Source organism: Apus apus, chromosome 4, assembly GCF_020740795.1.
Source record: "Apus apus isolate bApuApu2 chromosome 4, bApuApu2.pri.cur, whole genome shotgun sequence".
NCBI classification, from domain to species: Eukaryota; Metazoa; Chordata; class Aves; order Apodiformes; family Apodidae; genus Apus; species Apus apus.
Window position 1 is genome coordinate 113,311,520 of NC_067285.1, and position 18,005 is coordinate 113,329,524.

Here is an 18,005-nt window from a genome sequence, read left to right on the forward strand (position 1 = left end):
CCCTCAGCCTCCTTCTCTCTCAGCTGAACAGCCCCAGCTCTCCCAGCCTTTCCTCACAGGCAGATGCTCCAGCCCCTTCATCCTCATAGTTGCCTTTTAAACAGGTAGAGCTGGAAGTGGTAGCAACGGGGTTCAAAAATCAGGGAAGAATAAGGAAAAGGTGGAATAAGATGCCTTTTCCTTCTGTGTGACCAGGGCAGGTGAATGTTGCTATATCACTTGTGTTGAAAAAATTTTAACAAGACAAGCTGCAGTTACTTATTTCAAAGAATTGTTTCCATATCATCACAGGCACTGGTGTTTGCAGAGCTGAGCAGATAATACCTAAATGGTGGGTAAATCAGCTGTTACTTTGAGGAATTGTCCAACACAGAGAAGTGTTAATCGGGAAGGGCAGGAAATGCAGCACATCAAATGTAAAAATAGCTGCAAGGTGCTTTCTCTGCATTCAGGATTTTTTGAATTTTCTGATTAAAGTTTCACATAAAAATATGTTCGAGGTAGATAAGGAAGTTATTTGCAAGAGCATGGAAGGTGGTGTTGTGCCTGAGATCAGATCACTGCCACGGCAGCGCTTCTGAACGCTTCCATGGAGCATTTTGTGGTGGCCCACCATGGGCTGCTGGTGCTGTGATCCTGCCTGTCCCCCCTCCTAGGGGGGTTGGAAGGATGGCTAAAACATTTGGTATGGAAATACGGTGTTTGGCAGTTGCTGTTGGGAAGCTGGACTGTCACAGCTGTGGGAAAAGGAGCAAAGCTGACCATAACCATCTCTGAATGAGTTGTGTGGATGTAACACTTTAGGACAGTGTTTAGTTGGCTTGGTGGCGTTGGGTTGACAGTTGGACTTGATGATTTTATAGGTCCTTTCCAACCTTAATGATTCCATGAGTTTGTGCCCCATGGTTTGTGAAGAAGGTGGAAGGAGGCTTGCTGTAAGGTGGTTCCTCACTGTATTGTGACCACGCTTCACAGTCTAAGCCATTTCCAATAACTTTGGCTTTCTGCTCTAGCATCAGAATCTGAAGAGAAATTGTCATTTTTAGACTTCAGCGAGGGTGTCATTTGCTCAATATTTTGTTTCCAAACTTCACAGTTGTTTCAAAAGCCATGAGAAAGTTTCTCTTTGTGCATCTTCCAGTCCTCTCAGGAATGATCTGCAGTTATGGAGCTCATAGGAAAATGGATAAATAAAGAGACTCTATTGTTTTAAAGAGGTATTTGAATGCTCAGTCTCCTTGATAAGCACGTGGCTGAAGAGCAGGGTGAGGAAGCATTAATGTTGGCACTCAAGATACTGTGATCTGCATCTGAACAACATGACATTTGTAATTTCTCCTAATTTTTATGTAGGTTAACGTGGAATATTGATTGCATTTCCCCTTGCTTACCTTTCACAAAACATCAGGAAGGTGGGATGAGGCATTCTCAGTAGCATTAAGAATTATTTTTTTTTGGCATTCTCAGTAGCATTAAGAATTATTTTTTTTTAAGTGCCACTAATGAGAAGTGTTTGCTTCACAGAATACAATTATTTTGTCAAATCTTCATTCAGGCTGCTTGTTCTCACAAAAGGCCTTTCTGCTTCTCGATAATTTTGTTCCATGGTGCTGCTAGGAAACCACTCATCCACATCTGAGAAGCACAATTAAGTGTCCCTGATAGCTTCCTCTACATACCAATATTAAGACAACATCAAAAGGATTCACAAAGTCAGGTCCAAGATTGGATATTGAGGATGAGGACTAAGAATTGTGCTGGTACATTGAGTGCATGGTACATGTCTTCTGACTGAGAAGGCCTCTTGTCTTCTTAATGTGGAGGCACCAGACTGTAAAACGTAGTATTTCCACAAATGAGGAGTAATTTCTTTAAGAACTGTTTCCTTTCTTACATTGTACATTCTCCCATGCATGGCTCCAGATGAATGCACCTTCCAGTTCCTTGATAGAACATCTTCACAAAGGCACCTACCTACCTGCTGGGAAAAGCTGTTCTGTCCAATCTCCTGGTTACAGTGAACATTATATCAAGCTGCTTGTGTTGCTTTTGTTGGTTGTTGTTTTGACTTTTGGGTTTTTTGCATGTGCCTCCTCTACTTCTTTAGGAATAAAGGTCCCAAAGTGTATGAACAGCAGCATTTCAGTTTGACTCCAGACCATTACTTTGAAGCGAATCTCCTGTATGTCCCCACTGATACTCAGACCTTGGTTTGCACCTCGAACAGGCTCAGTGTGTGTGTGTAATGGTCTGTTTTGGGCATGCCACAAACCTGATGTAGTCTCAGGGTCTGCTGGTCTACTTCAGCCACCACTTGGTGGTCTTCAGCTCCTGAGAGCAAGCTAGAGCTATTCTAAAATGTACTGGGGCACACACCCCAAGCCACTTGGAGCATGGACATCACCTTCTTAGCACCAGCAGTTTCACGCTGTAGAGACACTGACATTGTTGATAATGACATTATTTTCTGAAAGGCCTACTTATTTCCAGAAAAAGCCCTAAAAGCACCACGAGCTTTGCTTTATTTGCAAAACCAATCTGCTCTCAAGAGTTTTAAGTTTGACTGAAATGCGTTAGCGAGCCCAAAACTATTCCAAATATTGTCTTTTTCTTACCAGTTATGGTAAGTGCTATCTAGTAGTGCTATCTAATGACTACAGAGGAAGTTAAATAAATTTTTGAGGCTAAAAAGCACAGTCTGATCATGATTTCATACAAAACATCAGCCCTAGAGCCCATGCTCACTGTTTTGACACACAGTTCTATTTTTGGCTGCCGCCTGTATCTCAGAAAAACCCAAAGAGTACCAAGTGGGTTTTCATGTGCACTTTAATTGTTGACGTGTCTGGGTTTTGGCAACTAAAGGGCTTAATTGCTGTTGAATCTTTCTCTTGCTTCATTCAACGTTGCATCTTTTTCCCCCTCTCTGCTCAACAGCTTGCAAGTGCAACGGCCACGCGTCCGTCTGCAACACCAACACAGGGAAATGCTTCTGCACCACCAAGGGAATCAAAGGAGACGAGTGTCAACTGTGAGTTCATTTCACTTGGTCGTTTGAAATCCAAGGGCTGTGCACACACTGGTATGCAACCCCTGCATTCATTAATGACTGGATTTATGATGTCTCTGCTCATCTCTTCTTGCTGACAGTTGACTAACTTGGCTGAGGGTGCAGCCAGCCGTGCTTCCCCTGGGGGGAAACATGAACAAAATGATTTCCTGAAGATTTCCAATTTTTAAGAATATTTTGACTGGAAGGGATGGGGTGAAAAATAATACCCCACCCCCCAAACTATACATACCACTTTGTTTTATCCCTCAGGAGTTTCTTTTTAATTGGTAGGTTTTACTGTCTGTGCACTCTGATGCTGTTCTGGGGGAGTGTAAACGTATCTGAAATAAGACTTTGACATTCAAGCAGTTTAATGGAGCAGTTTCAGAGCAACAAATTTGCTGAAGGTTTTTCCATGACATAACGGAAATGCGTTTAGTGTAATGTTAGTGGAAATAATTTCATTCCAAATAATTTAATTGCCAGCTTTATTTTTCAAGTGTTGTTTACATGAGTAAATGTTTATAGAACTAGATCCTGGAATAGCCAGAAATGGAAACTTTCGTTTCTGACTGTGCTAATCCAGTTCCATGTATTGTGAAGAGCTAATACATTTGAAGGTCAGTATCCAGAATTTTATATTTCATTTTTACTGCATGCTAGTTTAACTTTCAAGGCTTGTAGCACTTCTTTAGCAGCCCAGTATAGCTTAGGCATGCACCTTTTATTTTTAATTGTGTACCCTTATCAGCACAGGTGGTGTTTTCTGATCTTTAGTGGCTGGAAAGAAATAGAACTGGAAAAAAAATATTATTAAAAAAATATATTCTTTTTAGGTGTGAAGTCGAAAATAGATATCAGGGAAATCCACTTAAAGGAACGTGTTACTGTGAGTACTCTTGGGATTTTGTTTGGAGATGAAAAATGTGTTTGAAGTTTAAAATATTGTATTTAAAACCAGTATAGTTGCCTCAGCATCTGTTTGAAATCGAGGGGATTAAGGGAAGGGCTAAAAAACAGTTTTAAAAAGCTTCAGTTTTCACAAAATCATTGTTTAAAGATAATGCAAATACTCTTCTTGATCAGGTCTGTGTGATGGTTGGATCATTCAGAACAAATTCTTGAATGTTTTTCACATGACTTTGAAATTAAATCTGGTCTCCTGAAGAATACTCTAAAATATGTACCTAAGAAGTCAAAGCCAAATATTGTCTTTTGAGGTTTTTTTAAGTGCAAAATACTATTTTTTAAAGTAAAAATTACTGTTTTTTTAAAAAAAAAAACCCAGTTTCATGTTTGAATGGGTAAGGTTTAAAAATTGCCACGATGCCTTTCAATGCACATTTGGATTCCTCTGCAATTCAGGACGATGCTTTGCCAAGATTCAGATTGCTTAATAGAATCTCTCCAGCTTCTATTTGCAGATATTAGCAATCAGCACACTGGCAGGCCTGGAGAGATGGAATCTTAAATTACAGGAAGATGCACGTCTCAAATAGTGTTTTTGTGCAACACAGAAGTTATCGACGTGCTGTGTTGAGCAAATTCAACTTGTGCTTGTGCAGCCAAACAAGGGACTGGTGGCTTCTCATGGCAGTCCCTTTGCAAGGAGGATCTAATTCATTGTTGCCAGTGGCAGGGGTGATAAAGTGGGCTTTTTTCCCCCTTTTTAGGGGGGGGAAGACAGGTGTCAGCAGGTTGTCTAGCTCGTGCCTATCCAACAAGGGGTCTCCAGGAGACAATAAGAGAAAAATAACATCTGGTGTATGGCTTCATATTATTATTGCTTGGAATATCTCTGCACGAGTTTGGGAACATGTACAAGTCATAATACTTGTCATAATACTGGGATTTAATAAAAGGATACTGGGACCTGTGGGTGTATTGCCAAAACTGGCTGAGCACTGTCAGTTAGTTGGCATGGTGGGGTTGGGTTGATGGTTGGACTTGATGAACTGAGAGGTCTTTTCCAACCTTAATGATTCTGTGCTTAACAGAGAGGTGATAGCCCAGATCTAGCCCAACATGGGGAAAGGAGGCCATGTGGGTAGACTGAAAACTGGTCCTGGTATGCCCAGGCATAATGTGACCCAGAGTAGAATGGCAGCTGGGTTATTAACAAGTGGATAGTTTGTAAAAATCCTCCCTGTCCAGTCCACCGATTTGCAGGATCTTATGCCTTGTTGTGGCTGCCACCTCCCTGGAGGTGTTCAGGGGCAGGTTGGATGAGGCTTGTGCAGCCTGGGCTGGTGGGAGGTGTCCCTGCTCATAGCAGGGGGGTTGGAACCTGATGGTCTTTAAGGTCCCTTCTAACCTTCACCATTCTGTGATTCTATGAACATAGTTCCCTACCAAGTGGGGGTTATACAGCCTGCTTTATTTGACTAGTATTCCCCTAGCACCTGGAGGTACTGTAGGAAAAAAGTAAATGTTTTCAACAGTTTGTAGGTATGAACAGTCATTTAAATTAAGGCTGGAGGTTATTGCCTGGAAAACGTAAGCAGAATGTTTTTCAACTTAAAAAGAGAGGGGTTTGTCCCTTTTATTTGGGATTGTACACAGGTTGGGGTATTTTGTAACAGGAGGGTGACTCCTAGTTGTGCTCTCAGGGCAAGAAGCACTTCAGTGGCATCATGCCTTGCTTTGCAGAAGCTGCTTTTAGTCTGTGACATGGGATAATTTTCTCCATGCATTCCTTACAGATACCCTTCTGATTGACTATCAGTTCACCTTCAGCCTTTCTCAAGAGGATGATCGTTATTACACAGCAATCAACTTTGTAGCAACACCTGAAGAGGTAGATGTTCTCCTTTCTCTTTAAACTTCATCTTTTGGGTATATGTTTTTAACTTCTTGGCCGTGGAAGCAACGAATTGCTACAGTTTTAAGAGGGTCCAGATGTTGTCTCCTAACATGGCACAAAGCAACTAGAACTTTCTGAGCTTGGCTTGGCCATTCAGTTTCAAATCTTCATGGTAAAAATTTTATAAAGACCCTCTGCTGACTTTGCAGTTGTCTGAACACCTGATGAGCACCTCAAGTTTGGTTCATGTTGCTTTACCTTGTGTTTCTATCCTTCCTGTTTTATTCTGTGCACATGACTTACTTTGGGGAGAAACTTTGCACAGGAGAATGTAGTGATAGGACAAGGGGTAATGGTTTTAAACTGAAAGAGGGGAGATTTAGGTGGGACATCAGGAAGGAATTCTTCACCATGAGGGTAGGAAGGTGCTGGAATAGGCTGCCCAGGAAGGTTGTGGCTGCCCCCTCCCTGGAGGTGTTCAAGGGCAGGTTGGATGAGGCTTGTGCAGCCTGGGCTGGTGGGAAGTGTCCCTGCTCATGCAGAGGGGTTGGAACTGGATGATTTTGAAGGTCCCTTCCTACCCAAACCATTCAATGATTCTATGGTTTTGTTCTTTATTATGCTTTCCTTGGGGAGGGCAGTACTCCTTTCAGGAAATGTACATGCTGGATGTATTTGCTTCCTGTAAATAACAAATTCCAAATTATTTGATTCCAGTGAAGGTTTACTAGGAAGCAGGACAGTAAAATTGTTATTCTAAAAATGGTTTTTGTTTTCTTTTTTCTTTGCCCCTTAGCAAAACAGAGACTTGGACATGTTTATCAATGCATCTAAAAACTTCAACCTCAATATTACTTGGTCCACAAGTTTTGCAGGTAAAATGAGCATTACCTAAGTTGTGTGGCAGCTTGTTTCAGTGATTAGTTCCCCACAAATGCACATTTAATTGGGGAAGCTTTTTTTGTAACCCCACGAGCTTGTTCTGTAGTGTTCTTAAATGTTGGGCCTGGGGGCAGAGGTAAAATGTTTTTTAAAAACTGCTTTTCAATCTTAATAGGATGTTTTGGAAGCATCAAAGGTGTAAATTAGATTGTTAGTAATGCAACATTTTGGCATACAGTGATTTTGGTAATGGGATGCAGCTGAAAATAGTCGTGTTTAGATGAACAGTTATTTTTCTAACATTAAAATTCAGGATGTTCTGCCCTTTTTGTTTGCCACTTCACATGTGCATTGAAACATCTTTTCTTGCTGCTTTTGAACATTTGGAAACAGCTGGCACGCAGGCTGGGGAGGAAATTCCAGTTGTTTCAAGAACCAATATAAAGGAATACAAGGACAGTTTCTCCAATGAGAAGTTTGATTTCCGCAACAATCCCAACATCACTTTCTTCGTTTATGTCAGCAACTTCACCTGGCCCATAAAAATACAGGTAGGAGCTCTAAAGATTCTTCAAAAGTATTTTTTTTCCCCCCTCTTTATCAGTTTGGCAAGTCAGTGTACTTTGTGTTGTGGAAGCTGAGCCAGGGCTCAGTGTAATCCTGCAGCAAACAAAGGGTTTGATGTTCCTGAGTCAGAGCAAAAAAAGGTGCCTCCTCTTCTGATGTTGCCTCAGCCCAGTGGGGCTGAAAATGTGCTGTGAAATGAAGTGGGATGCTTGCTTATTAACTGGGCTGTGTTCTAAGGAGGTCTCTGACTTTAAATGTGTAGATATTGATGTTGAAGGACTCAGCCAAAAAAAAACCAGAGGAAATGTTTCTAGTGTCCCTTTTTATCAGTGTCATAGTCACACCCTTGATGAGTGTCATATTCTCAAAAGACACAGCTCGAGGTCCATCCCCCTTTGTCCCTGTTCTGCCCAAGGCTGGTGGTACCTGCAGAATAAGACAATGTTCCCTTAGTTCAGTGCAGTCTGTTAACACACACGTTGCCTCGGGTGACAGACTGACTGTGATGATGTGAAGAAGCAGTGGATGGAACTTGCTGGATCATGAAGACACTCACAGATCCCAGCCTGCAATCATAGGGACTCTGCAACTGCTGCAGCAGCTCATCATTCAGGGGAACCTGGGCCACCTTCTTGCTCTGGGCTGTGTCAGCCCATAGTGTACTCAGTGGCGTGGGTGCCCTTTGAAGGACAAATGGACCTCTAGGTCTGGAACAGACATCTCAAATGAGATTCAGCAAATTTGAATTCTACCTTTTCTAAGAAGCTTGGTTAAATGTAGGAGCCCAGATTCTTCCATCTTCACCCTTATTCCACAAATTCTTATCTGAAAGCCATCAACTTCACATTAGTTTACTTGATATTTCAGCCATATCAGTTACACAGACTCACTCTAGGAGTCACTGCCAACAAGGATGATGCACCCAATAATATTGAGCAAGGAAATGGGGGCCACCTGGAAAAAAGGTCCTTAAGATATAATGATGTTTTTAAAGGTTACTGAATTAAAAAAAAAAAATAAAAAAAAAATAGTAGGATTACTTGTGAAACATCTGCATCACCTTCTGGTGAAGGTGGTGGGTTTTAAGTACTTGGGTAACCTTGTCTTGTTGATTGCAGACTGATAGATTTGATAGGTTGACTTTGGACTGCATTTGGGTTCTTTTTACTATAACTTAAAATATTAGTAATTGTTTCCCAGCTGGAGAGTTTTTACTTTACAAATTGGTAGAGTCTTAGTTCATTTTCAAGTCCTAATTTTCAGATTTGGAGGAGTTTGCAAGAGCTGCAATGTAAAAAACCTTTATGTCATGGGATACTCAGGCAGCAAGCACTAAGCCTCATTGTTTTTATTTAAGGTAAATACTTCTATTTAAGGTAAATACTGCTTTCAGTAGAGAAAGTAATGCCCTATGTACAAAGCTGGGCACTTGTGTCATTTATTTTGTTATTCAGGCTTTTATTAAATTGGTAATCACAGGAGTCAGGGAAAGAAGTCATGTTTTATTTAGCTTACAGGTTATGCTGGCTGATAGTTTGCTTTCCATAAGCAGTGCTGGGCTGTACCTTACCCTGATTGATTTATTTGCTATTTCTTGGTGGAGAACTATGTGTTAGGACTTTGGAGATACTGAAGAACAGTGCTGTCTCCTGTCTCTTAAGCTCCCCTGTGTTTACTCCAGTCTCCACCCTCCCTGTACTTAGAGGGAGTTTCTGCCAGCTTTCCTGTGCCAGTGTTGACATTGAGCTTAAGTGTCCCCTCCATCATCTTCTTTGGCAGCTGCATCTCCCACTTTCCCCCTGGATGGACAGGCCATCTCCTCTCTCAGCCTTAGTGTGTGTTTGTTGGTTTAAGCACAACTAACCCTCATCATCTTGTCCTGTGAAACAGGTTGTTCATGTTCAGTTGCCTCATTTGTTTTTCCTCTGTACTCACTTGTATTCATCTCTCTTGTCCAGCTTTGGTCAGCCAAGGTCGTGGAGATCAGGCCTCACCATGGCTTTGTACAGTGGTCTCTCTAGGTTTTAATATACCCTTCTAGATCCTTTTATGGCAGTATTTTGCTTTGCTCATTCTCATGGCTGCAGCAATTAATAGTTTTTTTTTCTTTTAATATGGATACACCCTGTTGCTTCACAACCTTAGTTCCCAGCTGATGAGCTCCCAGTCTGATAGTGAACATTCTTCTCAGTCCCTAATAGCATCATAAAATGTTACCCCACTCATGTTGCTGGGTAATACTGCCAGTCCTGAAGATCATCTGCTTGCCCTTCTGTGTGCTTCTTGTCCATATTTTTATTTATGATCCCCTTCAACTTTGTCAGCAGATAGTACAGTTAGCACACCTGCTTCTTGGTTCTGTGTTATTAATCATAGAATCCCAGACTGGTTTGAGTTGGAAGGGACCTGAAAGATCATCCAGTTCCAACCCCCCTGCATGGGCAGGGACACCTCCCACCAGCCCAGGTTGCTCCAAGCCCCATCCAACCTGCCCTTCAACACTGCCAGGGATGGGGCAGCCACAGCTTCCCTGGGCAACCTGGGCCAGGGTCTCACCACCCTCACAGCAAAGAATTTCTTCCTACTACTTTTCATCCCAAGTACAGCTCAAGCTGTAGAATTTCCTCCTCATGTCTCACCTAAATCTCCCCTCTTTCAGTTTAAAACCATTCCCCCTCATCCTCTCACTACACCCCCTTGTAAACAGTTCACATTAGACACTTTGCACCTATATTCCTTGTTCTTAATGAAGACTCTTAATTTAGTTTTAGGAATAGAGCTGATAGAGTTTAATCTCTTACCTCTCCTTTCAGCATCCCCTCTCTTCCCTTTCCATTTCTGGTCTCCTTTACGTGTACAACTGAGACATCTCTTGCTATTTTGTTTACCATTTGCTGAGGTCTAGCACAGCTTGACTCTGGGCAGTTCTTATTTTATCTCTGTTCTACTTGCTGGCTTCTTACTAATGAATCCCTTCCTCTCCAGAATACGTAGACTCTTTAATTGTTCCTAGGTTAGTTCTAAGGATACAGCTTTCAAATGGTTTTGCATCTTTGACCTGAGAGAAATAATTAGATGGCTGCTTTCCCATTCCTTATCTCCTTAGTCCACTTTATTTTAGTGTCTTATTTAATTTCTCATCATTAAAAAGAGTGAACTTTGATTCTCTTACAACACTTACCTGGTTTTATCCTTAATTTAATACGAATGTGCTTGTGTGCACTCCATTCAAGGTAATTTTATATCACCAGCTCTTCTTAATGTCCTTGTTACTTGCCAAAACAAAGTCAAAAATAGCATCAGCTCTTGTTGCTCAAGGAACTCTTTTTGTGAAGAAGTCTGGCAGCAGTAGCATGGTCCTTAGGATTTCCATTTGCTCACTCTTCAGCTCATACCTAATAAACTTACTCCCCAAAGCTGATGTTTTTCTGTTCCCTTGCTCCAAATATTTCTTGGTGTTGAGTTTCTCAGTCCTTTCTCATGTTTGCAATAGCAGTTCTTTGTTACTCTGCTGTGGCTTGGTTGTCCTTCTCCAGGAAGCCCACCTGCACCTCCTTTGACTGGAGATCTCACTGTAGCTGGGCACAGCATTCCTCCCTCCTTCCTGGCAGCCACCCAGCAGCCTTACTTATCTGTGTGAGATAAAACCTGTTTTCTTCTGCATCCTTTAACAACCATTGGAGACTCAATTCTGTTTTTTACATTCCTAAATTTGACAAACAGCATGGTCTTCACAGAATCTCAGAGTGGTTGAGGTTGGAAGGGACCTCTGGAGGTCATGTAGTCTTATGTCCTGCTTAAACAGGGCTACCTAGAGCAAGTAGCCCAGGACCATGTCCTGGCAGCTTTTGAATATCTTCAAGGATGAAGATTCCACAACCTCTTTTAGCAACGTGTGCCAGTGCTTGGTCACCCTCACAGTCAAAAGGTGTTTCTGAGGTTCAGAGGGAACACCTTCTGTGTTTTGGTTTGTGCCCTTTGCCTGTTGCACCACTGGAAAGAGCCTGAGTCTGTCCTCTTTGCACCCACCCCTTCAGGTTGGACATTTTCCTGTATGACCATTCTCTTGTACTGGGGAGCCCAGAACTGGACCCAGTACTGAAGGTGTGGCCTTGCCAGTGTGGAGTAGGTGGGAAATGATCACCTCCCTCAACCTGCTGGCAGTGCTCTTGTCTGATGCAGGGAAAGCAAATACCATTGGTCTTCGTGTTCAGTTTGCTGTCTACCAGGACCACCAGTTTCTTCTCTGCCAAGCTGTTTTCCAGCTGAGTGGCCCCCAGCACATACTGCTGCCTGGGGTTGTTCCTCACCTAAGGCAGAACTTTGCATTTCCCTTTGTTGCACTTCATGAGGTTCCTGTTGGCCCATTTCTCCAGGCTGTCAAGTTCTCTCTGGAAAGCAGCCCGGCCCTCTGGTGCAGCAGTCAGTGCATCAGCACCAGTTTGCTGTCACCTGCAGACTTGCTGGGGGTACACTCTGCTGCATCACCCAGATCATTAATGAAGATGTTAGTAAATAGGTTCAGACCCACTGTTAACCCCTGGGGTACACCACTAGTTACTGGCTTCCATCTAGACTTCACACCCCCTGGGGCAAAACATCGGGCCACTTTTCCATCCACCTCACTATGTCCTCATCTTGGCCTGTGTTTGCTGGGTCTACCCTTGTGAGGGATGTCACATCTCCTTCCCAGAGAGCCTGTAGCCATGTAGATCTGCTCTGGGCTTTACTTGCAGCCCATTCTCCCATCTGGTCTGACTCTGCTGTCAGATTTGATGCCACATCAAAGCTTTTCCACCCTGGATGCTAAGACACTGTGGAGTTTGACACTGCACTTCTCACACCACCTGGGGGTACTGCTTTGCTCTTAACTTTTCTTTTCCCTCCTCACCATCCTGATGTTTTGTTTTTTCTCAGAGCAGTTGATGACTACGAGCTGGTGTTATGAAAAGTAAAGACTCCAGAGAGAAAAACTAGAGTCAGTAAAAAATATGCTTTGTCTCCAGGACTCACAGTGTCCTTTCAGGTCTTGTGCAATCTTCCATGGTGGATTGAGCTGCCCTCAATTGCCCTTAATTGCAATCTGTGTTCCTACCTGTCCTTTCTCTGCCTCTCTCCTATTTGCTTTCCCTGGTTTTCCCTTTTTTGTGAAGTCTTGGCTTTGTAGAATGTTTTCTTCAATAGGATAAAATAGGAGATAACTCACAGTATGGATTTTGGAATGAAGACTTTCTAGCAATTGATCCTTGATTGGGAGTCACTACAAGATTTAAAGTAGAGCCATGAGGTGACCTCTCTGCTTTCCTGACTGCTCCTTCAGCACTCACCCTCCCTGCTCCTCAGGAATAGTTTTCACTCAGACCTTTCCCATCTTCCCTCATTTCTTTCTCTAAGTGTTCATCCCTTATTTCACTGCACACAAGTTCCTACTGTTGGGTTTGGTCCTTCAGGGCAAACTGGCTCATCAATTACAGCTACATGTTGCAGTGTGGCCAGGATGCAAACTGTCTTACCTCCTGCAGTTCTGCTTGTTGCAGTTACACTCTGCAACTTTATACAGCTCCAGAACGTTTCAATTTCCCTTCTGAAATGGGAGTGTTTTGGATAGAAGAAGTATGATGAAGCCAGTGAAACTTTGCTGCTGCCAGACTGCTGGAAAATATTCTCTCCTTGGGTGTGTGTGTCACCTTAAGCATATGTTTGGTCTGTTCCTGTGCAGTGCAGCATCTCCAAGTGGGGGGCTGGGGTTTTATTTCATTGTTTTATTATCATAACACTCTTATCCTGGCTTATTTTCAATTTAGATACAGTAGATGTATCTAAACAGGAGTGTTTATTATATGTATACATCCCCAAATGTGGCAACAGAGAACTTCAGAAACTTACAATCTTTGCTGCGGAGCAATGAATCTACAAGCCACATTTTTTGTGGTAACATTAGCAACTTTATTCTGAAGTCCTTGACTGAAATCTGCCTCTCTTTCCCTCTCTTCTTGCCTGTTGAAATCTGGACTTGGAGAGTATAAATGCTCTTTTGTTTTAGAGATAGCTGTGTCCCTGCCAATGCTGAATTCTGGCTGGTTTTTTCCCCTTCTTGCTCCACCTCTCTTCAAAACCACTTCAGGATTTTTTTTTTTTTTTGGTTAAGTATATTGGTTTAGGATCTTGTTCCCTGCCTGCTTTAATGCCTTGATTATTTGTAAAAGAACTAAAGCTGCAAAATGCAGAAAACCTTCAAAATACAAGCAATCTGCTTCCTAATACCTCCTGTCTGAGTGGTTTCTGAGTATGAAAGCTACGTTGGGGAGTTCATTTCAAACCTTGCCTTGCCAAGCTTTCTTGACATCCCAGGTAAGGTCTGGTTGAAATTGTCTCCTTATTTCCATTCTCTCTGCTTTGTGGCTCTGTCCTTTAACAAACTGTCTGGCACAGCCACGGGGACTTTGTAAGCCTTGTGCAAACCCCCAGCTGTTTGCTTTTCTCTCTTCTGCTTGGAAAGCTCTGCCCTAAATGCTCCTTATCTTCTTCCACCCTGTAGAAAAGGACATTAGTGGATGTTGTGAGGGTTGTTTTTCTGTCGCCATGTGGGTGCAATATGATATTTCACCCCCCTCTCCCCTTTTTTCTGTTTTCTTATTGTTTGTTGTCAGTTTGCTTTGTTATTCATTCAAAATATATCTCAGCTTAGAAAAGAGCTATCGAATGCAAATAACCAGCTGTACAAAAGTGCTGTAAGAAGCCAGGAAATTCAGTGCAGAAACTTTTCAGAGGACTTCTCTTCATGGGTTTCAATCCAGTCAGCTCACTCAGAGGGGGAAATTCAGTTCTGGAGCTGACAAATAGTTAATGGTGAGAATTCGAAGCTCGCTTTGATACTTGTGTAAATGTCAGCAGTTTCTAACACTGTTTGAAGCAGTGTGTATTTACCTGGAGCAGATTCCACTGAGTGAGTCCCTCTCCTGAATGCACAGGGGCTGAAAATTAAGAGTTGCTAGAAGAGCTGACTTCAAGCCCCTCTCAATAGCTGTCAGCTTTTTGCTCCATTCCAGCTTACTGTCAGTGGTGGTTTCTACCACTCACTAAATGTGAACTTGTGCTCTTGTCTTGTTTCACACCCAAACTATTGTTTGCATTAACATTCTGTCCCAATTGATTTTAGTAGCACTGAATTCACTACGAAGCCTTTTGATAGGAAGCATTGATCTCTGCTTTCTGAGTATATGTGAGACTCCTAGGAGCTGATTAGGGGAAAAAAAAAAAAAACAACCCCACAGTTTGTAATTGTATCATTAACTGGCAATTGCCTCCTCTCTTTCCCTCACATGGGTTGAAGTATTTTAATTTGCATGTGCTTAGACGTTAATTATGAGCCAAATGCTTCAAGGAACAAAAAGGGGCAAACAGATTTTGCAGCTTTCTTGCATACAAAAGATACCATTTGCAAAGCCTTGCTAGGTACTCACTGTATATATTGTTTGCTTGGCAATTCCTCCTCGTGTTGGGCTTCGAAAAAGTGCCACCATGGCTACATAGCCTGGCTGCACGTGTTTCTTGGAGGAGGGCTGCAAGGGCATTAGACAGAGTCACAGAATTACCTTGGTTGGAAAAGACCTCAGAAATCACCCAGTCCAACTGTCAGCAGCTCACACTGTTTGGAGACCCAAAGTATTTGATAACCAGTGGGGAGATTTTCATGTCACTTGAATTGCTGCCTTTCACTCTGATCTCATGAAGGCTGCAGTGGAAAAATAGCTAAAATTGCCTCCGCTGTTGACATTTTTTTTTAGTTTCTCAAACTTCTGCATGGTCTGTTGAAGCCTTTCTCTGGATTCCTTCAGTTGATTTATTCCGTGACTGTGGGTCTATGTAAGTCTCTCCTAAAGCTTTATTCCTTTCTACACAGAAAGTTAATGCACTGTGGAATAGCTTCATTCAGTCACACAATGTGTTGTCATAATTATTCTCAATATTTCAAAAGATGCTGTTTACCATGATGGGAAAATACTGGTGAACCCACTGAAAATGTTGAATTGCTGCCTCGTTCATCTGCTGCAGTTGTGGATGGTGAACCCAAAGGTAGAAGCAATTTATCTCCCTTCAGCTGATGGCTGCCAAAAGCTCAGGCACAGAAACTGTAAGGAATGGGAGAGGGGAGTATTGAGGACAGCCTGGAATGGGCTGTAGTGAAACCTGCCTGTCTTGCAGTGGGGATGGCCTGGGTGGCTGTCACCAAGCTGTGTGCACACACTGCCACACCAGTGGGTCACACACAGCGTGCCTGCTGCTCCCTGGGCAGAAACCACACCGTGTCCCAGGGGATGAAGCATAAACCTGTCCCTGCAAACCTCTTGGATGATGTACTCTTTTAAGAAAACTGCCTTCCTTTGGGGCCCTGCCCTCGCTGCCTGCTGGTACTTTGGTTACCTTGCTGCAGGTGCAGGCCCTGCCAAGGTGGCTGCATCCAAGTTGGGAAGGAAAGTGCACGTTTTGGTGCTCCAGCTCCCAGTTGCACTGCTGTGACTGAGTAAGATTCCAAAGAGATGTGGGAGTGTGCTTCTGCTTGGAATAAAGCTTTCAGAAATGACACTTTCTTGGATCCCAATGCTTTGTAAATTAGACCTGCGACTGCTAATTTTGCTACGTTTTTAATAACCTTTTCTTCTGTCCTTAGTTGTTAGTCTAAGGGAACAGCCTGAGCTCTGTTTATTCCCCTGCCTCAAAAGATTTCTGCTCTGCCTCTCACTGCAACTCAAGGGTTTGCTCTGGGGTTGTCTTCTTTTCAGTGGTGCCCTCCTTTGACCTGTGAAACAGTTCCCAGTGGTTTACACTGACATCCTGAAAATATATGGAGGAATGTAAGGAGGCAGATTGTCTTCATGTCTATTTGGCTTTGTAGAACTGGCTATAACTTTGTAAATGTGTCTTTTTCTTAAGCCAGTAGATATTTCCTGTGTCAGTGTGTAGGCAAAGTTCATGTGGAGCCATATGCTGCTGGTGTCAGCTGTGTTTCAGAGGAGGGATGAACTATAAATTAGAGTCAGATTCTTCTAGGGAATGGCTCTGCTTGATTGAAACAGGCTCATTTTCTCTTATGCTGAATGTGGCTAATTTAAGTGGGAAATAGTAGCCATTCTTCTATAAAGTGTCAGGAATTGCATTCCTAAAAAAGTCTTCCCAATCCTCACACACAGCTCTTAACTCTGATCTTTGTCATCATTAATGTTTTGTGGCTCTTGTGTCCAGAAGTGTGCTAAACTGAAATCTTCCCAACTTCTCCTTTTTCAAAGGAAATCTCCTTCATTAAAGCAGTTTTGGATTGAATTTCTTCTTCTGATACTTTTCCCCCATCCTGCTATTTTTATTGGCAATGCTACCCATAAAACAGGTGGTCTCCATTAGCATGAATCTTAATACCAGTTTCAATTAAGCTTTCATTTTCCTTGCCATTTGGTGTTTAACATGGATCAGGAAACATTTGTTTTCTCACAGAGTTAAGTGATGGATGACACTTGGCTACAGCCAGGGAAAGCTTGGGGGTACCTCCTGCCAGGTGAGGAAGACAGTGCCTTTCCACTTAAAACCAAGAGCTGGGGAAATGCTGGATCCTATGCTTCCACCTTATTTTTATTTTAGGCTTTTGACCTCTTTAAGGTGACAAGAATATTGCCAGCAGTGCTGCTCTCTGGGGTTACCTCTTTGAGGTTTACAGCCTAACTAAAAGCCTTTAATAATACAAGTAATAAGATAGAGGGATGAAACTGTACTGCAGTTAAAAAGCAGGGGCTGTAACTGACTCTTAATTCCCTGATTTGTCTCTGGGGAAACATCAGGCATTTGATACAGGGCATAAATATCCCTGAGGACTGGATGTAGCCCATGGAAGTTTCCAGTCTTTCCTCTAAATTAACGTCGCTCTGTAATCAAAAGCCACGGGGTAACTGTGTGAAAGCTCTTGGTGAGGCTAAAGGGAAAGTAAAAATGTCTTTGTTGTTGGCTAAAGAGAATAAAATGCATATAGGTGGGTAGTGATTGCTTTGATAAAATAATTCTGTAGGCTTGAAACTCTTCTCAGGATGGTGAGCTTGATAGCTTTTCCACCAGGTTCTCAGTGTGCCTCATGAACCTTTAATTAGGAACAGATGTAAATGTGGAGATGTAATAACCCTGAGCTCTCTGGGGCCTTTCTCCCAAAAATGTGCTTTGTCTTTTGCTTCGGGAAGCACGGGAATGCCAAAGTTGTTTGCTAATAATGTCCCTTGCCTTTATTTATATGTAAGTGCAGGTGCTTTTGAGCCTCTTGCAGGGCACCTCTCTCGCCGAGGTGAGAGGTTTGCTTGAAGCCGAACAATGAAACGTAAATCAATTTGTTAATCTGATGAAATTTGCTGTTGAATGTAATTACTTCTGGAGACATGCAATTACATGCTGATTTTTCAGAGCAGGCAAACTGACATCTTCTGCTGGGGATGGGAAGATATGAAACAGAACAGTTAAATGATACTTTAAAACATGAAACAGCTGCTTCCTTTTTATCTGCTCCTGCCTTCTTATTTTTGGCATCGACCAATGACATTTTTCTCCTTTTAGAAGTTATTCCTTCTCGTATTAAGTAGTATTTTTCTTAGCAGCTTCTTAAATCTTGAAAAAAATCCTTGAAAACTTGGATTTCTCTCAAAGGCACTTAACCCTTGCTAGGATATG

The 18,005-nt window shown here is 42.4% G+C and overlaps 1 protein-coding gene across 1 annotated transcript in view; it reads left to right on the plus strand.

Moving 5' to 3' along the window:
- Positions 1 to 18,005, plus strand: part of ATRN (attractin) — a gene marked incomplete at its 5' end in the record, with an annotated part of 169,919 nt that overhangs the window by 88,990 nt on the left and 62,924 nt on the right. Inside the window, 5 exons of the mRNA XM_051618313.1 lie at positions 2,938 to 3,031; positions 3,889 to 3,941; positions 5,755 to 5,849; positions 6,652 to 6,730; positions 7,131 to 7,288. Coding sequence (XP_051474273.1) covers positions 2,938 to 3,031; positions 3,889 to 3,941; positions 5,755 to 5,849; positions 6,652 to 6,730; positions 7,131 to 7,288 — 479 coding nt within the window. The remainder of the gene's footprint in view (positions 1 to 2,937; positions 3,032 to 3,888; positions 3,942 to 5,754; positions 5,850 to 6,651; positions 6,731 to 7,130; positions 7,289 to 18,005) is intronic.